Raw genomic sequence first — 27,948 nt, 5'->3', positions numbered from 1 at the left:
CAATCCACTGTTACTGTACGTCTATTTGGAGTTGGAACCGACGGCCAAATCAATGTTTCATCCAACAATAACCACCAGTACAGTCACAGCATTACGTTCTGTCCTCTGGCAATGATTTAGCTTCAATCAGACCAACCACATAGTCATTCATTTGTGCCTCTTGTCCTCTTCCCTTCATAGTACAGTGTAGTATGTCGTAGCACGTGACCATAGATTACACAGCCAATGACAGGCTCTGATTTGCATTATGTAGGCCTAGCACGAACAATGTAATCTGAAATACTACCCATGTTGGAGATCACAATCCCAACAGTCCCTGAAAGAACCTGCAAGTGATGTTTGATAAGCCTGTAATAGAGATTGGTGTTGTCTCATTGAAATGTGACGTGCACAGAAACGACACCTCGCTGTGTCCACAGGTCACAGAGTGAATGATGGACTGTGGCACTCTGCGAGTCTCAGTTCCCGAGGTCTCCAGGTCACCATGACTCTAGACAATGAGCCGTCCTCAACTATGGAGCTGGGAGACCACATGGAGGCAGGAGACAGCCTCTACTTCGGAGGTAAGGCCACACACACAATGAGTCTTGTTGTCTGCATAACTGTCTCATGAGACCAGGTCTTGGTGGTCAGGTTTTGGTGCAGCTTCTGAAGACATTATCTGAAGATGTATACAGGAAATGCTGGATGATGAAAATACGACGATTTAGCAACAGTTTTTCAATCTGTGTCACAGGTTGTCCGTCTCTGAACGTCTCAGGCTGTGAGAACCCCACATTGGCATTCCAGGGGTGCATGCGTCTCTTCTCCATCAACAGCCAGCCCATGGACCTGAACCTGGTGCACCAAGGACGACTAGGAGACTACAAGGAGCTGCAGTTTGACACATGTAACATCCATGACAGGTTGGACTTTAGGGTTTCTGCACACGTTATACCAAGTAAGGTGGGGCTCCAATCCCCAAATGTTGGTGTGTTTGGATGACAAACTAAAACAAAACGGCAGTTATTCTCTCCACCACAGCCAATAGAGATAGGCTTACAGATAGGCTCGGCCAATTAGACCATGCAATGGAGCCTGGTACTGTAGCCTCATCATCCTGGTTGAGGGCCCTGCTAACAAGCTGCTTCCTGTGTGGCGCGTGGCGTCCTCTCATTCTCTTATTGCCCCACTCTGTTGTGGGACCAATGGGTGGAATTAGTACACGCTGAATGGATGTCATGGCAAGGTTGTGTAAACCTGGAACACTTACAGGGAGGAGACAAACAAGAGAGCAGGCGTTTCTCCTTGTATTCACCCTGAGGGGAATCCTACCTCTGATGTCAGATCACAGCTCTACCTGATTGTTCTGTTTGGAATGCGAACCGGCAGATTGAAATGCTGTTGGAGTGTGTGGAACAATTATAGATTAAATGTTAGTTGATGTTAGTTAAAGCGATGGAATGTGTAAAAAGAGGAAATGAGATGCTTGGTGACAGCAAAACAGCTGTCTGTGTGTATTGGCTGCCCCTCTTGGAGCCTTCCACAAAGAGTACACTGAATGTGTTGTAGATTTCACTACCATGCAATATTATTTAGGGAGGCTAGTGCAAGCAGACCGTTGGAAATGTGTCATCGTCCGTCGGAGTGGCGTGTCTTGATGTAACTACCAGATCTATGCTTCATTAAAGGATTGGAAGATTAACCTTTACGAGTGCTAATCTTCTTTTCTCTGTGTCCAATCAAACTTCATGACTACAGTTTTTTGCAAGTGTGCACTTCTGTGCCGCGGCTTCTAATTTCATGAGGGCAGCCGTGAACACAACAATAGAAACAGCACTACGGTAATGAAACCATGTCTTGTTACCTTATCCACACCGCGATCACTCCGTTCCATAGCAATTCATGGGAGAAAGACGAAAGTGTATGAAATTGTAGACGCCTGCTTGTATAGCTGTGTGCTTGAAAGCCGAGCAATTACGCAAAACTGAAGGAGGCTTGAGGAAAATACTATTAATCAGGAAATCATGGTTAGCAGAGGAATTTCTGTGAAGCACTAGGTGTTCAAATACCATAAACACATGTTCTGGGTTTGATGTGATTATGCTGCCGTTAATTTTTGTCAAACATAATAACACAGTACTGTGTTTGTTTACCAGTTGCCCAAACAATCTGAGTTGGAGGGGTACCAATTAATTTGGGATTTACCGAGCGGTCTTGTAAATCATAAATAAACAACGGCAAAAGAAAAATGCATAAACTGTGTCGTCTCACCTCTTGAGTACTCGGGTGTCAGACCATGCCTTGATAATGACAAGGAAATGAAAAATATATTGGGAGGGAGTCTCCTTAGCAGATAATGCAAGGTTCAGGATAGTAGGCCTCAACACAAAGACAAACCACATTTTTACCCTTCCTTACAAAAAGGATTGTGAGATCTTACAGATACATGTTTGGGCTTTGATTGCATTTCTTTGGTTACCAACACTTTATCGTTCTGAGTCTTTTCGTTGTGTGATTGTTTGTGTTTATTACTGGGAAAACAAGTTTAGAATCTTTAAAACAAATAACTAGTATACGTATATCATCAATCTCTGAGATTGTAAAAACAGATTTGCAGTTGATTTTCTACCTTATCAAATTTTTATTATGAACACACTGGCATTTGCTCATGCATAGTATAGATATTTATATACATGATAATGTCATGTATATTTTTGCTGTTGCTTATCTACAGATGTCTGCCCAACTTCTGTGAACATGGAGGGCAGTGTTCCCAGTCTTGGAGCCGCTTCTACTGCGACTGCTCTGGCACAGGATACACTGGAGCCACCTGCCACAACTGTGAGTCCCCGCCTGCTCTTCTTAGCAACACTATATACAGTACCTTACAGTAACACTCACCACCCCTTTCTTAAATGTGTTCTTGACGATACTGCACAATACACCCCATGACGGGATATGCACTATATTTAAATGCATCTCACAATCACATAGAGCTGTTATCCATGTGCTGTCCTCCTTATAAAGTGTAATTCAAAGGGGTAACAACATGAGATGGTTTAAAGCCAGAGTGAACCTGTAGTGATCAGTCCCCTGGCTTAACTATCTGTCTCTCAGGTAAACCCTGTTAGTTGTACATCAAGATCCTCAGTCTGACACATGGAAGTTTCTCCTCTCATCTGTCATCTCCAGACATGTACAGATACCCTTTTCGATATTCACCACTGAGCGCTCTCAGAACCCTCTGCTTCTGAATACTGATTTCTTGTTTATTCGCCAGCGGATGCAGTGTACCTTGATATGAATGTGCACCACATGATTGAAAATGCCCCCACTTACTTCAAACATACTTTTTTTAATGTATAATGGTGTCTGGCTTGCTACCTTTTCTTAGTTACAGTTTGCATATGTGTGCAATATGACATATGCAATATGGGAAGGCAACAACATTAGTATGACAAGGTCCAATTGTATTTCTATGTATTATCGATCCCCATTAGTTCCTACGTAGGCAGTAGCTACTCTTCCTGGTGTCCAAAAAAAATCAAGGCAGTTATACAATTTTAAAAACATTACAATACATTCACAACAGATTTCACAACACATTAAGTGTGTGCCCTCAGGCCACTACTCTACTACCACATATCTACAACACAAAATCCATGTGTATGTGTGTGTAGTACATAAGGTGTTTTTTTATCAGTTTTGTTTTTACCTGATTCTACTGCTTGCATCAGTTACCTGATGTGGAATAGAGTTCCATGTAGTCATGGCTCTATGTAGTACTGTGAGCGCCTTCCATCGTTTTTTCTGGATTTGGGGACTGTGAAGAGACCTCTGGTGGCATGTCTTGTGGGGTATGCATGGGTGTCAGACAGCTAGGTGCATTCAACATGTCAATACCTCTCACAAATACAAATAGTAGTAAAGTCAATCTCTCCTCTACTTTGAGCCAGGAGAGATTGACATGCATATTATTGTTAGCTCTACATGTACATTTAAGGGCCAGCCGTGCTGCCCTGTTCTGCCCTATTCTTTGTTGCACCTGACCACATGACTGGACAGTATTCCAGTTGTGACAAAACTAGGGCCTAGGACGTGCAATGTTGATAGCATTGTTAAGAAGACAGAGTAGCGCCTTATTATGGACAGTTCTCAGCTCCCCATCTTAGCTACTGTTGCATCAACATGTTTTGACCATAACAGTTTACCATCCAAGGTTACCCCAAGCAGTTTAGTCTCCTCAACTTGCTCAATTTCCACATTATTCATTCAATTTCCACATTATTCATTACAAGTTATAGTTAAGGTTTAGGATTTAGTGAATGACTTGTCCCAAATACAATGCTTTTAGTTTTGAAATATTTAGCACTAACTTATTTCTTGCCACCACTTCTCAAACTGACTGCAGCTCTTTAAGTAATTTCACTTGCTGTGGTAGCTGACGTGTGTAGTGTATAGAGTCATCACCATACATAGACACACAGGCTCTACTCCGAGACAGTGGTAGGTCATTAGTAAAGATTGAAAAAAAGTAAGGGGCCTAGACAGCCGCCCTGGGGAATGCCTGACTCTACCTGGACAATGTTGGTGAGGCTTCCATTAAAGAACTCTCTGTGTTCTGTTAGACAGATAACTCTCGATCCACAACATACAGTAGCTAGGAATGTAAAGCCGTAACACATACGTTTTTCCAGCATTAGATTATTATTGCTAATGTCAAAAGCTGCTCTGAAGTCTAACAAAACAGCTCCCACAATCTTTTTATTATCAATTTCTCTCAGCTAATCATCAGCCATTTGTGTAAGTGCCATACATGTTGAATACCCTTCCCTATAAGCATGCAGAAAATCTCTTGTTCATTTGTTTACTGTGAAATAGCATTGTATCTGATAAAACATTTTTTTTCTCCAAAAGTTTACTAAGTGTTGGTAACAGGCTGATTGTTTGGCTGTTTGAGCCAGTAAAGGGTGCTTTGCTGTTCTTGGGTAGCGGAATGACTTTTCCTTCCCTCCAGGCCTGAGGGCACACTATTTCCTGTAGGCTTAGATTGAAGAGATGGCAAATAGGAGTGGCAATATTGTCCCTATTATCCTCAGTAATGTTCCATCTAGATTGTCAGACCCAGGTGGCTTGTCATTGTTGATAGACAACAATACTTTTTTTCACCTCTTCCACACTCACTTTACGGAATTCAAATTACTATGCTTGTTTTTCATAATTTGGTCAGTTATACTTGGATGTGTAGGTTCATATAAAGCATGTATAAAGCATGTATATTTATGTACCATATATTATATTCCTAATTTCAAAGGTAGATGTCTGTGTTTTAGAGTTTCTCAACTAATATCCACTCAGAACTATCGCATATTTGCCAGCCACTTTGCAATTATGTTACATGCTAGCCAATACAATCATTTTTAACCTTTCTCAACAAATTTCTGTCAGACATTTTAGAGCATGATGTATCCCTGTGTTCCTCTGTAGCCGTCTATGAGACGTCATGTTTCCCTGTATTCCTCTGTAGCCGTCTATGAGGCATGATGTTTCCCTGTGTTCCTCTGTAGCCATCTATGAGGCATGATGTTTCCCTGTGTTTCTCTGTAGCCGTCTATGAGGCATGATGTTTCCCTGTGTTCCTCTGTAGCCATCTATGAGGCATGATGTTTCCCTGTGTTCCTCTGTAGCCATCTATGAGGCATGATGTATCTCTGTGTTCCTCTGTAGCCATCTATGAGGCATGATGTTTCCCTGTGTTTCTCTGTAGCCGTCTATGAGGCATGATGTTTCCCTGTGTTCCTCTGTAGCCATCTATGAGGCATGATGTTTCCCTATGTTTCGCTGTAGCCATCTATGAGGCATGATGTTTCCCTATGTTCCTCTGTAGCCATCTATGAGGCATGATGTTTCCCTGTGTTCCTCTGTAGCCATCTATGAGGCATCATGTGAGGCCTACCGGCTGACTGGCAGCTCCTCAGGCTACTTCTCCATTGATCCAGATGGCAGTGGTCCTCTGGCGCCCACACAGGTCTACTGCAACATGACAGGTGAGCTGCCACCAGGGCCCCCAGTCTTGGTGAGCAATATCCGATTCAGTCACTGACAGATCACATTGCTTTGACCCACAGAACAACTGACAGCCAAGCTATCATGTGGAAAATCATTAGGGTTACTCGATATGTACCTGCCCTTTGGTTACAATGAGAGCTTCAAGTAAATATTTGGGTAAATCTCTGCTGTAAATAAGAAATTATTTGTGTAAAAGTGTGCAAAGTTACTCAAAAACAAAAGTGAATACACATAAAATGATCACGGTTCTGATTCAAGTCTGTGTCTCATGTCTTCAGGGCTTTAGACTTTTGACAGACAGGGTAAAGGAATGAGAGCTTGATGCCTCAACGCTGGCACTCAAGACAATATCCATCACTTGCTGTCATGAGCTTACAGCTCTGACCTTTCCGGAGGTAAATGTAACATTTAAGTAATTACGGAGGTGGCTGGTTGGCTGGCTGGCTGGCTGGCTGGGTGGCTGGCTGGCTGGTTGGCTGGCTGCCTGTTGATAGTCTGGCTGCTGCCTGTTGATAGTCTGGCTGCTGCCTGTTGATAGTCTGGCGGCTGCCTGTTGATAGTCTGGCTGCTGCCTGTTGATAGTCTGGCTGCTGCCTGTTGATAGTCTGGCTGCTGCCTGTTGATAGTCTGGAGGCTGCCTGTTGATAGTCTGGCTGCTGCCTGTTGATAGTCTGGCTGCTGCCTGTTGATAGTCTGGCTGCTGCCTGTTGATAGTCTGGAGGCTGCCTGTTGATAGTCTGGCTGCTGCCTGTTAATAGTCTGGCTGCTGCGTGTTGATAGTCCGGCGGCTGCCTGTTGATAGTCCGGCGGCTGCCTGTTGATAGTCCGGCGGCTGCCTGTTGATAGTCCGGCGGCTGCCTGTTGATAGTCCGGCGGCTGCCTGTTGATAGTCCGGCTGCTGCCTGTTGATAGTCCGGCTGCTGCCTGTTGATAGTCCGGCTGCTGCCTGTTGATAGTCCGGCTGCTGCCTGTTGATAGTCCGGCGGCTGCCTGTTGATAGTCCGGCGGCTGCCTGTTGATAGTCCGGCGGCTGCCTGTTGATAGTCCGGCGGCTGCCTGTTGATAGTCCGGCTGCTGCCTGTTGATAGTCCGGCTGCTGCCTGTTGATAGTCCGGCTGCTGCCTGTTGATAGTCCGGCGGCTGCCTGTTGATAGTCCGGCTGCTGCCTGTTGATAGTCCGGCTGCTGCCTGTTGATAGTCAGGCGGCTGCCTGTTGATAGTCTGGCTGCTGCCTGTTGATAGTCTGGCGGCTGCCTGTTGATAGTCTGGCTGTTGCCTGTTGATAGTCTGGCTGCTGCCTGTTGATAGTCTGGAGGCTGCCTGTTGATAGTCTGGCTGCTGCCTGTTGATAGTCTGGCTGCTGCCTGTTGATAGTCTGGAGGCTGCCTGTTGATAGTCTGGCTGCTGCCTGTTGATAGTCTGGCTGCTGCCTGTTGATAGTCTGGAGGCTGCCTGTTGATAGTCTGGCTCAAGATCACAATGTGTTTGCCTTTTTTTTTTGCCCTCTACAAATCCTAATAATTTTGCATTGAGTCGCCTCAGGTTGACCTCAATTAAAGAATCCATTAGAGATGTAAATAACTCTCAGCTTGACAACCTGGGATGTGAATAATCACAAAGTGGAAGAGGATTTTCTCTCAGGCAAGGTAAACACCAATTCCCCCATAGTACATCAAATGGGGGGATGGTAATGAATAGAAGTTCTCACCTCAATGGATCATGAAAACTATTCACCCTTGGTTAGAGAGCCTACAGGAAGTCTTATGTTTGACTGTGGATTACTGTACATGCAGGAAGCCCCTTTTTAATCAATCTAATCATTAATTCAACATGTTTATTTGGATATTGGCTTGTACTAAGTCAAAGCTTGTGAATGTATCCAAGGTTTTATAATCAAAAGGTTCAAAATGACACAACCAACCGGCTCTGCACATCATGTTACAGGTCAAAATGTCTTCAGGTTTGTGTTTTGTTCTATGTTGTGTTGTGTTGTAGAGAACAAGGTGTGGACAGTAGTGACCCACAACAGCACAGATCCAGTCAGGGTCCAGGGTTCTACACTACAGAAGCCCTACATTATGAAGTTTAACTACAGCGCCTCACCTGAACAACTGATGGCCCTCGTGGCCGGGTCAGAGCAGTGTCAACAGGAAGTTATGTACAGCTGCAGGAAGTCCCGCCTCTTCAACACCAGAGGTGAGTTGGGTCGATAGCATCCTGTTCACCTTATGAAGTCAAACTTAGACATGTTCCCAGATGGACCTGTTCCGTAATATGACTGGTTAGTATTCTAAGAATGAACCTGCCTCTGACCTGAGCGTGTGAATATACACTCAATCCTCTAAACATTGATCCCATTATCTTGCAATAACTTGAAAGGCTACCGCCCAGCATGTTTCTGAGCATCAATCTTCAATTGCTTTGAGAGCAAACGGTCTCCCAGGCATCCCACATTTGCTCCTAAATCATGAAACATTCATGAAGTCCTGAATTCCCTGATTCCCTGGCTGTCATGTGTGCGCAAACCAACAAGTTGATTTTCACAGTGGATCAATAAGAGACAGGAAACAAGTCATTTCATGGGCTATATATGAACAGTGTCAGATGGAACATGAATACTGTAGGTTGTTTTCTGCTGGCTGTCGTGCTTCAACACAGATATTCTCTATAGAAGATCACTGATGTTCAGCCCCTCGGTCATACACACCATGTTACTTAGCTGTTCAATAAATATAGCCATCAATAATTGTTTATTATTAGACCAATTTGACAAATGGATTTATGTAAATTTGCATGATTTAAAAAGTGTATTTTTGTGAACTCGTACATCACACCGTCATGAATGTGTAACCTGCACGCATTAATGGAATATGGTTCACATTAGTTTAATATGTTTGATTGTTATTCATTTGTTTGTCATTTTCATTTGTTTAATTATGTTTCTGTAGTGTTGGGCACAGGCAACAGCTGCAACTTGTAATATAACAAGGAAAGGCCAATTAGCATCCACAATGACACTGTAATTTTGACTCGTCTTGTCGATTCATTATACCGTTTCATTTACAGTGCATTCGGAAAGTATTCAGACCCCTTGACTTTATCCACATTTTGTTATGTTACAGCCTTATTCTAAAATGTATTCAATTCTTATTTTTCCTCAGAAATCTACACACAATACTCCTTAATGATAAAGAAAAAACATGTTTTCAGAAATTAGCAAATGTTTTAAAAATAAAAAAACAGAAATATTACATTTACATAAGTATTTATACCCTTTACTCAGTACTTTGTTGAAGCACCTTTGGCAGCAATTACAGCCTCGAGTCTTCTTCGATATGACGCTACAAGCTTGGCACACCTGTATTTGGGGAGTTTCTCCCATTCTTCTCTGCAGATCATCTCAAGCTCTGTCAGGTTGGATGGGGAGCGTTGCTGCACTGCTATTTTCAGGTCTCTCAGAGATGTTCGATCGGGTTCAAGTCCGGGCTCTGCCTGGGCCACTCAAGGACATTCAGAGACTTGTCCCGAAGCGACTCCTGCGTTGTCTTGGCTATGTGCTTAGGGTCGTTGTCCTCTTGGAAGGTGAATGTTCACCTCAGTCTGAGGTCCTGAGCACTCTGGAGGAGGTTTTCATCAAGGATCTCTCAGTACTTTGTTCCGTTCATCTTTCCCTGGATCCTGACTAGTCTCCCAGCCCCTGCTGCTGAAAAACATCTCAGCATGATGCTGCCACCACCATGCTTCACCATACGGATGGTGCCAAAGAGTTCAAATCTTGGTTTCATCTTGTTTCTCATGGTCTGAGACGCTTTAGGTGCCTTTTGGCAAACTCCAAGCGGGCTGTCATGTGCCTTTTTACTGAGGAATGCCTTCCATCTGGCCACTCTACCATAAAGGCCTGATTGGTGGAGTGCTGCAGAGATGGTTGTCCTTCTAGAAGGTTCTCCCATCTCCACAGAGCAACTCTTTTTTAATTTGAATACATTTGCTAAAATTCGAAAAAGCTGTTTTCGCTTTGTCATTATGGGGTATTGTGTGTCGATTTGATAAAAAACTAAATATTTAATACATTTTTAGACTAAGGCTGTAATGTAACAAAATGTGGAAAAAGTCAAGGGGTCTAAATACTTTCCGAATGCACTGTATAAATGTACCGTTTCAGTACTAAGGATGCACATTGGCACATTATTTGTCATGACTGCAAAAACAGAACAATAAACAACAACTAATTTGTCTAGTATTAAGCTTTCAAATGTTTGCCCAGCACTGGAACGTATTCTGATTAAATAAGCAAACAACACTGGAGCCAAAGAAGACTGTTTAATTGTCAATATTGTACCTCTGTTTATTTCAAGACCTCAAAGTAAGTTCCATGAGAGGGCATCTGTAATGTGTGCGGGTTTGAAATGTAACAGAATGTAGTTGTGTTGATAGAAGCCTATATCTATGCAGAGAACTGAGAGGCTACTTCCTGCAGGCCTGTAGTGTCTCTCAGGCAGAGTCATGTTGTGTTGATAGAAGCCTATATCTATGCCGAGAACTGAGAGGCTGCTTCCTGCAGGCCCATAGTGTCTCTCAGGCAGAGTCATGTTGTGTTGATAGAAGCCTATATCTATGCAGAGGCCTGAGAGGCTACTTCCTGCAAGCCTGTAGTGTCTCTCAGGCAGAGTCATGTTGTGGGACAGAAGACTGTAGCAGGGCCACTTGCAGATGCTCCAGGAAATGAGCCCTGCGAGTCTGATTGTCATCACTGAGGACTCATTGACACAATGCCATGGGATGCCAAAAGATGCCCAGGGCTCTTATCACATTCACTGTGCAGATTCTGTTTCTCTACATGTGGACCTAATTGTAATCCTGTGAATGGTCCAGATGGCAGCCCCCTGTCCTGGTGGGTGGACCAAGGTGGAGAGAGACGGACCTACTGGGGAGGCTTCCTGCCGGGTGTTCAGCAGTGCTCCTGCAGCCTGGAGGACAACTGCATGGACATGAACTACTTCTGCAACTGTGATGCCGACACAGACTCATGGTAACTAGGCAAATATGTCTTTGTGTATCTACTGGGCTGTTCATTGATCAATATCAAGGCTGTACAGACGTTTGCGGTCATCTTTTTGATCATAATAAAAATATTTTTGGCGCATTACTTACTTTCCATATAGAACTTTAAATACAAGGATATCTTCATCACAATTCAACTGCTGGAAAACATTTACTATACAAAGGTATAAATAACTATAAAACATATTCAACTGCAGGTGTTATGATAATATTCTTTATTACATAATTTGTTTTAAACTTGAATTCTGTTGTGTACACTTTTTTTAACATTTATTCTCACTCTGTGTGCCCCCATGTAATTTTGCATTTGGGGAACCTAATTTGCATATCTCCTGAGATACAGTCCAGACCTTGATCGATCACTCCATCTTTATAGTGTTTACTCTGAAGTTTCAATGCTGACTGAGGATTGGATTAGTTTATCTGTAGTGAAATTAAGAGGCTTCTCTCTCTCTGTTTATTGCAGGTCTAATGACACAGGAGTACTTTCCTACAAAGAGCACTTACCAGTGAGGGAGATCGTGATTGGAGACACCAACAGAACTGGCTCTGAGGCGCTCTACAGAATCGGCCCGCTGCGTTGTTATGGTGACAGTAGGTGAACTGTTTTATTTTGGAACATTTTTATCTTACAAATGGTCCCTTTGAACATCCTTGATTTTCCAGACAAAATGCTGATTAAATATTGACTGTGTTCAAACTTAGAAAATACTTGTATTTCCTGTCTTCTAGAGTCTGTGTGGAATGCAGCGTCCTTCTACCAGGAGTCATCCTACCTGCACTTCCCCACCCTCCAGGCAGAGCTCAGCGCTGACATCTCCTTCTACTTCAAGACCAGCGCTCCCTCAGGAGTCTTCCTGGAGAACCTGGGCCTCAAGGACTTCATCAGAGTGGAGCTCAGCTGTGAGTTTGTTAGCCGTACTCTCACGCACTCTCACGCACTCGCACTCGCACACACTCTCACGCACACACACACACACACACACACACACACACACACACACACACACACACACACACACACACACACACACCAGGATCCATTTGGAGGAGGCCAGTGGTTTGAAATCATAAATATTCTGTTTTCTGATGAAAGCACTTCCCAGCTACAGCAGCCTACATTTGACATGCAGTTTGAAAAATGTGCAAGATGTCACTCCTGACCTGCACTGCATAATTTAATACTAATGACACACACAGTGCTCTATTATCAAGCTGTCAAGCCTCTAATAACATTTTCCTTGGCAGCCATGTAAACAGTGGCTGTTGAAGAAAATAATGATCAAACTACATTGTGAATGTACTAGCACCGTCTTGAGTTCGAAATGAGTCTGTAAAAGCTTATCTTGAAGTCTTTTGTAATATTCCATTTGGAGCTCTGAAATAAGTGCAGCGTCTATGCATATATAATATGACTGTAAGACACTGTGGGTGGATGGATGGATGGATGGATGGAGACGTAGGCTCACTTCTTTTTATTTATTTTTTATTTACATACAGGTGGATGCAAGCTATTCAATTATATTAATTTGTGTATAGCACCTATATACTCCCCCCAACAAGAAAATAAAATGTATAAAGATTTGGTCACAAATAAAGCCTTTGAAGGATCAATGGATCACATTGCATCTCATCGACATAAAACGAAATGGTGTCCCATAGAAAAGAGGAGTCTCAGATTCACTACTGACCTGAATGACTGTCAGCTTGTGTCCCCGTTCTGTTCCCCGTTCTGTTCCCCGTTCTGTTCCCTGTTCTGTTCCCTCAGCTCCGTCCGTGGTGACATTCTCCTTTGACGTGGGAAACGGGCCGGTGGACCTGGCCGTCAAGTCCCACGTGCCCCTGAATGACAGGCAGTGGCACTATGTGAGGGCGGAGCGCAGCGTGAAGGAGGCCTCACTGCAGGTGGACCAGCTGCCCCTGCGCTTCCTGGAAGCTCCCTCTGAGGGACACCTCCGCCTCCGGCTCAACAGCCAGCTGTTTGTGGGTAGGACTGGCCTCATAGTCTCAGTCTCAACAGCCAGCTGTTTGTGAGTAGGACTGGCCTCATAGTCTCAGTCTCAACAGCCAGCTGTTTGTGAGTAGGACTGGCCTGGTCTCATAGCCTTAGTCTCCGTCTCAACAGCCAGCTGTTTGTGGGTAGGGATAGGGTGAATAGCCCCTCTGTGGATGAATATGTACATAGAGCAGTTTTAAATGTGTTACCATATAAACCATATAAATTAGTTGTAACTAATATAGTATTTTCAAATACACAGCCCAAAGCAAGTACTTTTATTTATGCGGCCTCGGTTTCAATCCCCGGCATCTCCACAATTGTTTGGCTCCCGAGTGGCGCAGTGGTCTAAGGCACTGCATCTCAGTGCAAATGGCGTCACTGCAGTCCGTTGTTCAAATCCAGGCTGCATCACATCCAGCTGTGATTGGGAGTCCCATAGGGCTGCGCACAATTGGCCCAGTGTTGGCTGTTGTAGGCCGTCATTGTAAATAAGAATTTGTTCTTAACTGACTTGCCTAGTTAAATAAAGGTTAAATTAAAAAAATGGTTATTTGAATGGTTATTTGTAAAAAAATATATATATATATTAAATTGTCAATTTAAGTATTTCAAAATACTTATTTCTGATAATAGTTTCTAATAACTGGGTTAAATGCGTTGGAGTGTATTTGAGTATTTTCAAATACTTTACAAGTGTATTTCCAAATACATTCCAATATTCAACTACTTATTTATTCAAATAATTGTTATCTGAATACCTGAAATATTATTTGAACCCAGGTCTGGTTGTAGCATTGTAACAAGCATTATGAACTAGTTATAACCTGTGGTCCCTCCAGGGGGAACAGCAGCTAGTACTCAGTGGAATATGATGCATTATATACTAATTGTGTTATAACACTGTAATAAACATATGAACTAGTTAGAACCTGTCGTCCCTCCTCCAGGGGGAACAGCGGCCAGGCAGAGGGGCTTCTTGGGTTGCATCAGAACTCTGACTATAAACGGTGTGACCTTTAACCTGGAGGAGCGGGCTAAGATGACCCCGGGGGTGAGCGCTGGCTGCCCCGGCCACTGCAGTGGCTCCAGCAGTCTCTGCCACAACAGTGGGAGGTGCATTGAGAAGAACAGCGGCTACGTCTGTGACTGCTCTCAGTCTGCCTATGGGGGGCCCTCCTGCAAGGAAGGTGTGAAACGCATAGTAACTCCATCACAGAGGTTAAGCCTTGAGGTTGATTTAGCTGTAATGTTGTTTCATCTATTCATTCTGATGCTGAATCTATGATTCTAACCTTTAACTTCAAGTATACATACAAAAGATGCACTTCCAGTTTGTATAGTATCATACAAAACATGCACTTCCAGTTTGTATAGTATCATACAAAACATGCACTTCCAGTTTGTATAGTATCATTTTTAACAGCTGGGTGAAAAGTTCCCTCGCGAAGTGCAATCTGCTGCAGTCAGGAGAAGTTGATTAACATAGAGCTATGTCACAACAGCCCTTTTACAGAAATCTAACATCGCTCAGAGGAGATGAAAACCTTAAATATTTAGTGTTTTCAAGTGAAATATTCGATGCCAGCAAAGATCTTAGGCTGCCTCAGTCCTAATGTTCACTTGCTCTTGAAGTATTGAAGTAGAGGTGTTGAGATCAGTGGCAGAGTGCAGATTGGAGTCCATCTGAAGAAGAGATCAAAGAGGGATGAGATGAGATGACAGATCCTTCCTCCTCCACTGTCTCTGGTCTGTCTCTGCTCTCACATTCACACTAATCTAGGCCTCCATTATCATGGAGCAGACAAGCCTGAAATATTCCACTGGTCTGAAATACAATAGTCTCACTTTCATCCAATCCCACTACCGTAGCATCTGGAACACAGAACTTACATAACATTGTTATTTTTTTAATGTTTTTCTTTTAACTTTTAGATGGCCATAAACATATTAGCAGAATGGCAGATGCTATTCAAGTTGCTGCCTCTGGGGCAGTTACTATAGCATGAATGGAGATACTATTGATGGCTAACAACAAGTAAGAGAGGACCATATTGTGCTGGACTGTCACCTATGATACAATGCATTACCTAACCCATACTCTCTCTCTGTGTCCATGCAGCGGTGTCTGTGTCGTTTGACAGAGAGTCGTCGTTGACCTACACCTTCCAGGAGCCTTTCTCTGTGATACAGAACAGTAGCTTCCAGACCTCCAGTGTCTACAGAGAGAACAGCAGGGCCAGAGAGAACATTGCTTTCATCTTCATGACCACACAGAGCCCTGCCATGCTGCTCACTGTCAGCACCTTCAGCCAGCAGTACATAGCAGTCATCCTGACACGCAACGGTAGGGACACGTCTAGGATTATTAAGATAGGACTCAACCCTTTGAATTCACGGTTTAACCCAGTTTGTGTTGTGGTCTACAGGGAGTCTACAGATCTGGTACCATCTCCATGTGGACAGGAGGCCAGATGTGTTCAGTCCCAGACCCTCCAGCCTGGCAGACGGACGCCTCCACCGTATCAGAATCCACCGTGAGGGAAAAGACGTCTACCTACAGGTGAGCAAAGGATAAATATGGGATGTTTACAACAAATGGGATTCCTACATTTGATGTATGAAATAGAAATGTAGGAGCAGGAGAGGGTGAGGAACAGTAGAGAGTGAAGAGGGTGAGGAGCAGAGAGTGAGGAGCAGGGGAGAGAGAATAGGGTGAGAAGCAGGAGCATGTGAAGAGGATGAGGAGCAGTAGAGATTGAAGATGGTGAGGAGCAGGGGAGAGAGAAGATTGTGAGGAGCAGGGGAGAGAGAAGAGGGTGAGGAGCAGGGGAGAGTGAAGAGGGTGAGGAGCAGGAGCGTGTGAAGAGGGTGAGGAGCAGGGGAGATTGAAGATGGTGAGGAGCAGGGGAGATTGAAGAGGGTGAGGAGCAGGGGAGACTGAAGAGGGTGAGGAGCAGGGGAGAGAGAAGAGGGTGAGGAGCAGGGGAGAGTGAAGAGGGTGAGGAGCATGAGCGTGTGAAGAGGGTGAGGAGCAGGGGAGATTGAAGATGGTGAGGAGCAGGGGAGAGTGAAGAGGGTGAGAAGCAGGGGAGAGTGAAGAGGGTGAGGAGCAGGGGAGAGAGAAGAGGGTGAGGAGCAGGGGAGAGTGAAGAGGGTGAGGAGCAGGGGAGAGTGAAGAGGGTGAGGAGCAGGGGAGAGAGAAGAGGGTGAGGAGCAGGGGAGAGAGAAGAGGGTGAGGAGCAGGGGAGAGAGAAGAAGGTAAGGAGCAGGGGGGTGAAGAGGGTGAGGAGTAGGGGGTGAAGAGGTTGAGGAACAGGGGGTGAGGAGCAGGAGAGTAAAGAGGATGAGGAGCAGGGGGGTGAAGAGGTTGAGGAGCAGGGGAGTGAGGAGCAGGAGAGTAAAGAGGATGAGGAGCAGGGGGGTGAAAATGGGTGAGGAGCAGGGGGTGAAGAGCACGGTGTTGTAGATGGGGAGAGGCAGGGGGTGAAAATGGGTGAGGAGCAGGGGGTGAAAAGTGTGAGGAGCACGGGGGTTGTGTGTGTTCTTCACACCTCCATGTCCTTTTTTCCCTCTCCACTAGATTGACAAGGATATGAACCTAAAGCACAGCCTGTCATCAGACACAGAGTTCATCTCCATCAAATCACTGACCTTGGGGAAGGTCACAGGTGAGCCATCCAGAGAAATTAGGACGTGTTTGTTGAGGTAGTTTGAAATGATTAAATGACTGGAGGCTACAGTCATGGTTTTTACTGTAAATGGAGGATATGAACAGCCTACCACAGTGCAGGGCTTAGAAGAATCAGTCTTTGCAATTAAGGCAAAGCTTGTAAGCTGGAAGAGATAGACGAGACGTGTCTGTGAAAAAACGTGATATAGACAATCTAAGCACTAGATTTGGTCAAATAATCACTTCTCGCATCTGGTATAGATTTGACAGGCTGATTGGGAGGGTTGTCAGCCACCCCACCAGGACATTGTATCTGTCTAATAATCTGTCTCACATATTGCATGCATCACAAATCTTGGGAGTATTGTACTCAAGCTTATCACTTCACACATTAGTCAGGAGCTAAATGGAACTGTTAAGTAAACCAAGCGTAATTTGTCTAACACAGAGATTCACAATAGTTTAGGGAACAAGTAAATCTATGCTAATTGACAACATAATTTGCATTTCAAAACAAATGTATTCATTTCATCATTAAGGTACTGGGGGTCTCCTGTTGGATGAATTTATGTACGAATAGATGATGTCTATACATTATTTTGAGAAGAACACTGTTTTTAGATATTGATCGTTGACGATGTATTAGATATTTAGAAGGATTGAATCAAAAATACTAAACATAGGCAGGCCTAAGCATCAATCATTTTAAATGATTTCCAATTTTTCATCAAACTCATGAAAAGTCATGAAAGTAAAGTTAAACACACAAAATCTAAACAACATTATGTATGCTAAATCTGGGTTAGTGTATATAGGACAAAACATCCATTCCCTCTAGAGTATGCCTGTTCTATCTTTCACACATACTGTATTCATATGACTCCAGCACAGCAGCATCCACTACTTACAACGTGTTTTCTGCAGGATGAAAGGAAATACATTCTTGGCTGGGTTATGTCTCCTAGGGATCTATTAAGTCAAAAGGAATGCTGCAGCACCACAAACAAAGACCAATGATGAACATGGTGGCGATGATCATCGTTAAACTTTTTGGAGGGTCAATTACACTACTTCCTGTACAGTAAATTGCCCCCTATGGGAAGTATGGTAATTATAGATTTCAAACCAATTAGATACAATATTACTTTAAAGGGAAGAAGCTGTTGAATGTTGACCCTCGTGGTCTGATTAGCTCCATTATATTTAACCTCTCTAGGGTAGGTGGCACCAAATCGTCCCACCTACGTAACAGCCAGTGTAATCCCGTGGCGCGTTATTCAAAAACCTCAAAAATGCAAAAACTTCAATTTTTCAAACATATGACTATTTTACACCATTTTAAAGACAAGACTCTCGTTAATCTAACCACACTGTCCGATTTCAAAAAGGCTTTACAACGAAAGCAAAACATTAGATTATGTCAGCAGAGTACCCAGCCAGAAATAATCAGACACCCATTTTTCAAGCTAGCATATAATGTCACATAAACCCAAACCACAGCTAAATGCAGCACTAACCTTTGATGATCTTCATCAGATGACAACCCTAGGACATTATGTTATACAATACATGCATGTTTTGTTCAATCAAGTTCATATTTATATCAAAAACCAGCTTTTTACATTAGCATGTGACTAGCATGTGACTAGCATTCCCACCGAACACTGCCGGTGAATTTACTAAATTACTCACGATAAACGTTCACAAAAAGCATAACAATTATTTTAAGAATTATAGATACAGAACTCCTCTATGCGCTCGATATGTCCGATTTTAAAATAGCTTTTCGGTGAAAGCACATTTTGCAATATTCTCAGTAGATAGCCCGGCATCACAGGGCTAGCTATTTAGACACCCAGCAAGTTTAGCACTCACCAAAGTCAGATTTACTATAAGAAAAAATGTTATTACCTTTGCTGTCTTCGTCAGAATGCACTCCCAGGACTTCTACTTTAATAACAAATGTTGGTTTGGTTCAAAATAATCCATAGTTATATCCAAACAGCGGCGTTTTGTTCGTGCGTTCAAGACACTATCCGAAAGGGTAAATAAGGGTGACGAGCATGGCGCAATTCGTGACAAAAAAATTCTAAATATTCCATTACCGTACTTCGAAGCATGTCAACCGCTGTTTTTATTTTTATGCCATTTTTCTCATAAAAAAGCGATAATATTCCGACCGGGAATCTGCGTTTAGGTAAACAGACGAAAGAAAATAAAGCATTCGGTCGACTCGGGCACGCGCCTAAGCCCATAGTACTCTGATCGGCCACTTGCCAAAAGTGATAAAGTGTTTCAGCCTGAGGCTGCCTCGATATCGTTCAGCTTTTTCCCGGGCTCTGAGAGCCTATGGGAGCCGTAGGAAGTGTCACGTTAGAGCAAAGATCCTCAGTCTTCAATAAAAAGAGCCAAGATGAAACACAACTTGTCAGACAGGCCACTTCCTGCATGGAATCTTCTCAGGTTTTGGCCTACCATTTGAGTTCTGTTATACTCACAGACACCATTCAAACAGTTTTAGAAACTTTAGGGTGTTTTCTATCCAAAGCCAATAATTATATGCATATTCTAGTTACTGGGCAGGAGTAGTAACCAGATTAAATCGGGTACATTTTTTATCCGGCCGTGTCAATACTGCCCCCTAGCCCTAACAGGTTAAATATCTAATATCTTTAGACAAATTACAGGCACACACTGATCTCTCTTGTATCTTATGCCCATCTACTCTTGTCCTTAACACAAATTAAAATAGCAAATTGCTTTCAGAGCTCGTATCTCTGATGTAATGATATTCAAGTGCTCTAAGCAGCCAGCATCCTATCTACATATGTGGCAGTCGTTATGATTCATTTCCTGCAAATGCTAAGAAATCTTTAAATTAATTTATTGTCCTTGACTAACCTGTACCCCCATCACATTGACTCTGTACCCCCTGTACGTAGCCTCGTTATTGTTATTTTATTGTAACTTTTTTTTCTTCTTTCGTTTATTTAGTAAATATTTTATAACTCTTATTTTTATTAAAACTGGCCTGTTGGTTAAGGGCTTGTAAGTAAGCATTTCACGGTAAGGTCTACACCTGTTGTATTCGGCGCATGTGAACAAATAAACATTGGATTTGATTTTAGTGGAGCTCTAATTGGATTTGTATAGAGTTCATTTGTATTTACAGACTGTCTCATTGAACACAACAAGCAGGGACAATTGACATAAAGAGTGCCTGCTCAGTGGTTCGTGCTATCTCACATTGACAAAGAGAGAGATGGCTTTTAGGGATACTATCCAACATGTGCATTAGTCAAGGTGAGACACTGATGTCGTTGTGGCAGTCGGTGGACGTTTGAATGCTTTATTACCATTCTGATTAATCTGTGAGTTTGATTAGTTCCTTCCTTGTTGTTTACATAGTGGACGCTATGGATGAGGAAGTGATGCAGGCAGGATCTAAGGGCTTCATTGGCTGCCTGTCCTCCGTCCAGTTCAATCACGTGGCTCCACTGAAGGCAGCGCTACTGAACCGTGGCAGCTCATTGGTCAGCGTACGGGGTCACTTGGTGGAGTCTAACTGTGGTGCGCTGGCTGACTCAACAATAGTTCACTCTCAATCAGGTGAGGAATGTAGAATGTATTCAGAATATACTGTATTTCTGTGGACGATGCCGTCTAACATTTTAATATTGTACACTGTCAACACCGAAGCCGGGATAGAGTTTTCAGTCTACAGATTCTTCCATTGTCACAATGATGGTTCCCAAGGGAACGTTGCTCATTGTTTTATGTTGGTCCCCAGTCCTCAAACAATTGACAGATCAATGATGTAATACATTCCTCATGATGTCACCGCACTCTCTTCCCTCTTCCGGTAGATCATTCAGAGACAGTCGGCAGAGGCAGGGGGCCATTAAGGAACGCTTCACAAAGCAACTATGCGGTAATTGGAGGTGAGATTTCCAATTCAGAGTTGTTAAAGTGCTCAATTGCCAAAGTCAGTGTCCTGTGAAATGAGCCCCGGCTATCTCTGCCTCTTGCTCTCTCCTCAGACGTTTTCCTGGAATAATGTGTGTCTGTCAAGACAGGATAACATGCCACAATTTAGACATTTCCAGCACTGGAGAGACTTCCAAAGTAATTACCCAGAAGGGCTGTTATTTGCACTGTAAAGTAAGTCAGCACTGGAGAGACTTCCAAAGTAATTACCCAGAAGGGCTGTTATTTGCACTGTAAAGTAAGTCTAGGTCCAAAAGGCTCATTAACAGCTTCTACCCCCAAGCCATAAGACTGCTGAACAATTAATCAAATGGCCACCCATACTATTTACATTGACACCCCTTTATTTTTACACTGCTGCTACTCTCTGTTCCTTATCTATGCATAGTCACTTTACAAATTACCTCGACTAACCTGTACCCCTGCACATTAACTCAGTACCGGTACCCCCTTTATATAGCCTCGTTATTGGTATGTATATATCTTGTTACTTTTTATTTAATTTTTTTACTTTAGTTTATTTAGTAAATATTTTCTTAACTCTATTTCTTGAACTGCATTGTTGGTTATGGGCTTGTAAGTAAGATTTTCACGGGTAAGGTTGGTACCTGTTGTATTCAGCGCATGTGACAAATACAATTTGATTTAAAAGGTCTTATGAATTGACTTTAAGTCAGATATGTTTGTAGATAATGGAGCTAATGGATAAAAAAAGGGGGAAAAAGGAGACCGAATACCATTCCTAATGAAATTTGTGAACGCTTTATTTGACACCTAGTGTCATAATATGTCATAACAGCTGACATAACTTGTCATAACCTGTCGTAATATGGTCATAACACTGTCATGACACATATTTAGATCTGTTGTAACATATACTGCATTATTTTATGGCTGGTTATGCCACCTACATAAGAGTGTCAAAACCCACAAAACCTACCACACAAGGCAAAACATTCCATTACACCACTGTCTACTTGTAAACAGTATGTTTATCTTATAGAACTTTTTCTGTTATTGGCTATATTAAATTATCATTGTAATTGCGTACACATTGATGTCAGACATGTACTTTCCCCAATGCTGATGACCGGGATGAATGCAGGAGCAGATTTCAGGAGCAGGACAAGACACCCTCTTTGTGACTGATGACTGACATAAGGGCATGTACGTGATAGGTCCACCTGGCTTATATGATTCTGATGGTCATAATGCTCCATGACACTGTCATAAAGTGTATTTTCTTAGTCAAAATAAAGTGACACAGGATGGTCATAATGCTTCATGATAGTGTCATAAAGTGTATTTTCTACAAAATACAATGAAAAAAAACATGACTGTAAAGAATTAATTACAACAACAAGGATTTAACTCTAAATTGTATTTATCCAAATCTGTTTTTTCCCTGTGAAGTTTCCTTTCATTTGAAAGTTTGTTTCTGCAGCCTCCCTCAAGATCTTCACCTCCATTCCTTGATGCAGTAGATTCATAAAAAATATAAGTAAAGACAGAAATCAATGCAGTGACACCGCTAAAGAAAGCTGAAAACTAAAACGTTATACCAAATATATTATGGCAATAGCAAACACTTTCACACATGATCAAATACATTACAATCCAGTTTTCTCAATGTTTTCATAACATAGCTAAAGCTAGTTCTCAACTAAAGGTGAAAGGTGAAATAAATAAATAAAGGTGAAATAAATAAACTATTCATGTAGCTAGCTAGCTAACTGTTAGCTACCATCTAGTTACGTGGTCACTAACGGGTTGATCGCGATTGACTGGTTGAGCTCCAAGGCATTCCTGGTCGATCGCCAAACATTTCTGTGAAAAACCCAAAGATAAGCCTTGCGTTCCTATTTCTTTAATTTGTGTCGTGCCGGGTATAAACCGCGTTCCCGTTTTGAACCATCTCATATGTCTTAAGGCACAAACTCAGCCTTCCCGTTGGGGAGCAATTCAAGTGGACTATAGGCCTACCACTGGCCAATCGGATGGCTCAGATGACCGTGTCTGCAGTAACGTAGCAGGCGTAAAAGAAAGATACAGCAAAGTTGATGTTGTGACATTTCTAAACTTTTAGAGAGAGACTCAACAATTACAACAAAGAGCTGCTGTTTTTATGAGTGACTTCATGTTCTTGTGCTTCATTTTAAGAATTGAGCAAGAAATACGGGGGGCATGATCATTCTGGAATCCTCTTTTAAATAGTGTCCAGTCAAAACTCTTATGTTTATTATTACGGGTAATAATATACTGTAAGCCATATAGGCCTATCACGTACATGACCACATGTCAGTCATAAGTCCCAAACAGGGTGTTTTGTCCTGCTCCGATATTCATCCCAGTCATCAGCGACACAGCACTGGGCTATGCACAATTACAATGGTAATAAAATGGCACGTTTTGAGAAATGTTATATAACATACTATTTACAAGTAGAATGGAATGGTTTGCCTTGTGTGGTAGGATTTGTGGGCTTTGACACTCTTATGTAGGTGTCATAAGCAGCCATAAAATATTGCAATATGTCACAACACGTCTAAATGTGTGTCATGACCATATCATGACAGCGTTATGACAGATTATGTCAGCTCTTATGAAATATTATAACATGGTTCTGACCATGTCATAACGTGTTCTGACGCTAGGTTCCAAACGGTGTTACCGTATATTCTTAAAGTGTAAGAATCATATTTGGCAAGGGATTTTAGATTTTAGTTCACAATTATCTCAGTGCCAGTTAAATTAATATATGAAATGTACTTTTTCTGAGTCTAAACAGCCAAATTAATAAATACTTAATACATATAATATAGAAATCCTCACAACTGAATGAACTCTCTCTATAGTCCACTAAAGAACTTCCTCTATAGTCCACTAAAGAACTCTCTCTATAGTCCACTAAAGAACGTATTATATAGTCCACTAAAGAACGTATTCTATACTCCACTAAAGAACTTCCTCTATACTCCACTAAAGAACTTCCTCTATACTCCACTAAAGAACTTCCTCTATAGTCCACTAAAGAACGTATTCTATACTCCACTAAAGAACTTCCTCTATAGTCCACTAAAGAACTTCCTCTATACTTCACTAAAGAACTTCCTCTATAGTCCACTAAAGAACTTCCTCTATAGTCCACTAAAGATCTTCCTCTATACTCCACTAAAGAACTTCCTCTATAGTCCACTAAAGAACTTCCTCTATAGTCCACTAAAGAACTTCCTCTATACTCCACTAAAGATCTTCCTCTATACTCCACTAAAGAACTTCCTCTATAGTCCACTAAAGAACTTCCTCTATAGTCCACTAAAGAACGTATTCTATAGTCCACTAAAGAACGTATTCTATAGTCCACTAAAGAACTTCCTCTATACTCCACTAAAGAACTTCCTCTATAGTCCACTAAAGATCTTCCTCTATAGTCCACTAAAGAACTTCCTCTATAGTCCACTAAAGAACTTCCTCTATACTCCACTAAAGCACTTCCTCTATAGTCCACTAAAGAACTTCCTCTATACTCCACTAAAGAACTTCCTCTATACTCCACTAAAGAACTTCCTCTATAGTTCACTAAAGAACTTCCTCTATAGTCCACTAAAGAACTTCCTCTATACTCCACTAAAGAACTTCCTCTATAGTCCACTAAAGAACTTCCTCTATACTCCACTAAAGAACTTCCTCTATACTCCACTAAAGAACGTATTCTATACTCCACTAAAGAACTTCCTCTATACTCCACTAAAGAACTTCCTCTATACTCCACTAAAGAACTTCCTCTATACTCCACTAAAGAACTTCCTCTATAGTCCACTAAAGAACTTCCTCTATAGTCCACTAAAGAACTTCCTCTATACTCCACTAAAGAACTTCCTCTATAGTCCACTAAAGAACGTATTCTATAGTCCACTAAAGAACTTCCTCTATAGTCCACTAAAGAACGTATTCTATAGTTCACTAAAGAACTTCCTCTATACTCCACTAAAGAACGTATTCTATACTCCACTAAAGAACTTCCTCTATAGTCCACTAAAGAACGTATTCTATAGTTCACTAAAGAACTTCCTCTATAGTCCACTAAAGAACTTCCTCTATACTCCACTAAAGAACTTCCTCTATAGTCTACTAAAGAACTTCCTCTATACTCCACTAAAGAACTTCCTCTATAGTCCACTAAAGAACGTATTCTATACTCCACTAAAGAACTTCCTGTATAGTTCACTAAAGAACTTCCTCTATACTCCACTAAAGAACTTCCTCTATAGTTCACTAAAGAACTTCCTCTATAGTCCACTAAAGAACGTATTCTATAGTCCACTAAAGAACGTATTCTATAGTCCACTAAAGAACTTCCTCTATAGTCCACTAAAGAACGTATTCTATACTCCACTAAAGAACTTCCTGTATAGTTCACTAAAGAACTTCCTCTATACTCCACTAAAGAACTTCCTCTATACTCCACTAAAGAACTTCCTCTATACTCCACTAAAGAACTTCCTCTATAGTTCACTAAAGAACTTCCTCTATAGTCCACTAAAGAACGTATTCTATAGTCCACTAAAGAACTTCCTCTATAGTCCACTAAAGAACGTATTCTATAGTTCACTAAAGAACTTCCTCTATACTCCACTAAAGAACGTATTCTATACTCCACTATAGAACTTCCTCTATAGTCCACTAAAGAACGTATTCTATAGTTCACTAAAGAACTTCCTCTATAGTCCACTAAAGAACTTCCTCTATACTCCACTAAAGAACTTCCTCTATAGTTCACTAAAGAACTTCCTCTATAGTCCACTAAAGAACTTCCTCTATACTCCACTAAAGAACTTCCTCTATAGTTCACTAAAGAACTTCCTCTATAGTTCACTAAAGAACTTCCTCTATACTCCACTAAAGAACTTCCTCTATAGTTCACTAAAGAACTTCCTCTATAGTCCACTAAAGAACGTATTCTATAGTCCACTAAAGAACGTATTCTATAGTCCACTAAAGAACTTCCTCTATAGTCCACTAAAGAACGTATTCTATACTCCACTAAAGAACTTCCTGTATAGTTCACTAAAAAACTTCCTCTATACTCCACTAAAGAACGTATTCTATAGTCCACTAAAGAACGTATTCTATAGTCCACTAAAGAACTTATTCTATAGTCCACTAAAGAACGTATTCTATAGTCCACTAAAGAACTTATTCTATAGTCCACTAAAGAACGTATTCTATAGTCCACTAAAGAACGTATTCTATACTCCACTAAAGAACTTCCTGTATAGTTCACTAAAAAACTTCCTCTATACTCCACTAAAGAACGTATTCTATAGTCCACTAAAGAACGTATTCTATAGTCCACTAAAGAACTTATTCTATAGTCCACTAAAGAACGTATTCTATAGTCCACTAAAGAACTTATTCTATAGTCCAATAAAGATGTCTCCCCTTGCTCCCCCGCAGGTGCGGTGTCAGCAGTAGTCTTCATCACTCTGTGTGTAGTGGCGGTGATGACACGTTTCCTGTACCAGCACCGGCAGGCCCGGAGAGACGCCAGCATCAAGGAGAAGGAGCACCGAACCAACCTGGAAACAGCCTACCGGAGAGAAGCAGCCTACCGTGCAGAACCATCCTACCGGACAGATTTCCACCTCCATGACAGTCATAGCTCCACCCTCAATGACAACAGGGAGTACTACATCTGAACACCTGTGTCACAGTCCCCTGGTCATCAGGGAAGGCCTCTCCTCTGAAAGTGGATTGGGAGGTGGAGATGTCACTGCAGAATTCCGGACAAGAAAATAGCCAAGAGGCCGAGCCCAGAACCCTTCCCCAGGGATTCTGCTCGGGAATTTGCCCACTGTCTGATTATTACAAAACATGTATGTAGTGGACTACACGTTTAGCAGGTTTTTAGGACTGTAGGTGTATCATGTGGTCGGTAAAACTGTCAGACAATATGGAGCGAATATGCAGGTGTGATTTCGGAACAATCTCTCAACCAGCAGAGGAAAGGACCGAGACAAAGAAGGAAAGGAACCATGAGGACATTGAATGTCACCTGTCACACCGTCTGAATGTGTAGTACAAACTCCTGAAGAGATCATTCTTCTTGTGACCCCCAATATTCTTCAAGATTTTCCACATAGTTCTGTGGAACGTCCTAAATGACATCTGAAAGATGTAGGTCAAGCATGTAAGTGAACTGTGAACTCTGCCGTGTGGCAATGACCGAACATTGAAATGAGAGAATGAAAGAATGGGACTTTACTGCCTTCTGTTAGAGTGCCTCTTCATATTGTTTTAACCTCTTTTTTTCAAAACCCTTTACATCTTTGTTTTAATTAATTAGTGTTCATTTGTGTTTCCTTTATGTGCTAAGGGAATCATAGATCTGAACATGAACCACCTGTACTGTAATCATCTTCTGTTCAAGTCTATAACAAATGGATGGTGTAATTTGGTGTATTACACAATGCTGTAATTTATCTAAGTAATGTTTCAAAGATGGATAAGGCTCAAAGGTGAACATTTTGCTGTAAAGTAGAAAGATGAGTATGTTCCGCCAGGTAAAGTCACTGATGTATGTTTCACAAAAAAAGACGGGAAAAAAAGCTGAAACATAACAGCCTGATTGGACCAGATCCTATCCTTTAGAGAAATGCCTGTGACTGGAATTTATCTTAATAAATCTGACATTCTAATCAATGTATGGTTGTGCGAAAGTTCAAGTCACAAAGGTGTGTCTGAAGAGAGGATTTTTCAGATTATAACAATATTTGACATTTATTTACCTTAACTTCTTTATGTTGTGTATAGTTGCAGTTGTACAGATATATTGTAGAGATGTATATTTATTAAACAAATTGAAGACTTTATTAATTATATGTTGTAATGTGGCTTATTCCCATTCCTTGTAATAGTTCAGTTGACTGTGATCTCAATTAAAATGCTGAGCTTTGCAAGTCAATCTGATCTTCCCGAAATATAGTAACCTACATTTAAAATATGTTGATTGTAAAATCAATGTCCAATGCATGATTTAAAATGCCCTGTGTCCTCATCTAACCTCTCGTGATCCTCCAGGCAAATGGATACATACTACATTTACATGCTCAATAGAGGAATGATACAGTCAGTTGGAAATAGAACAATACAATGAGTCATCTTAAATGTCACTGTGGAT

General features: G+C 41.8%; 1 protein-coding gene across 1 annotated transcript in view; it reads left to right on the top strand.

Moving 5' to 3' along the window:
- Window positions 1-27,647, top strand: part of LOC106582422 (contactin-associated protein-like 5) — a 165,334-nt gene extending 137,687 nt beyond the window's left edge. Inside the window, exons 9-24 of the mRNA XM_045704845.2 lie at window positions 420-563; window positions 737-905; window positions 2,717-2,823; window positions 5,910-6,029; window positions 8,047-8,247; window positions 10,924-11,080; window positions 11,579-11,706; window positions 11,845-12,015; window positions 12,881-13,099; window positions 14,059-14,298; window positions 15,231-15,455; window positions 15,538-15,671; window positions 16,692-16,779; window positions 20,190-20,390; window positions 20,648-20,722; window positions 26,226-27,647. Of these exons, the coding sequence (XP_045560801.2) occupies window positions 420-563; window positions 737-905; window positions 2,717-2,823; window positions 5,910-6,029; window positions 8,047-8,247; window positions 10,924-11,080; window positions 11,579-11,706; window positions 11,845-12,015; window positions 12,881-13,099; window positions 14,059-14,298; window positions 15,231-15,455; window positions 15,538-15,671; window positions 16,692-16,779; window positions 20,190-20,390; window positions 20,648-20,722; window positions 26,226-26,467 (2,621 nt within the window). The 3' untranslated portion in view covers window positions 26,468-27,647. The remainder of the gene's footprint in view (window positions 1-419; window positions 564-736; window positions 906-2,716; window positions 2,824-5,909; window positions 6,030-8,046; window positions 8,248-10,923; window positions 11,081-11,578; window positions 11,707-11,844; window positions 12,016-12,880; window positions 13,100-14,058; window positions 14,299-15,230; window positions 15,456-15,537; window positions 15,672-16,691; window positions 16,780-20,189; window positions 20,391-20,647; window positions 20,723-26,225) is intronic.
- The last annotated feature ends 301 nt before the right edge of the window (window positions 27,648-27,948 follow it).

Source organism: Salmo salar, chromosome 21 (genome assembly GCF_965601325.2).
Source record: "Salmo salar chromosome 21, fSalSal1, whole genome shotgun sequence".
Taxonomy (NCBI): domain Eukaryota; kingdom Metazoa; phylum Chordata; class Actinopteri; order Salmoniformes; family Salmonidae; genus Salmo; species Salmo salar.
Note: the sequence above shows the minus strand (reverse complement) of the source record. Positions and strands in the feature narration are given on the sequence as shown.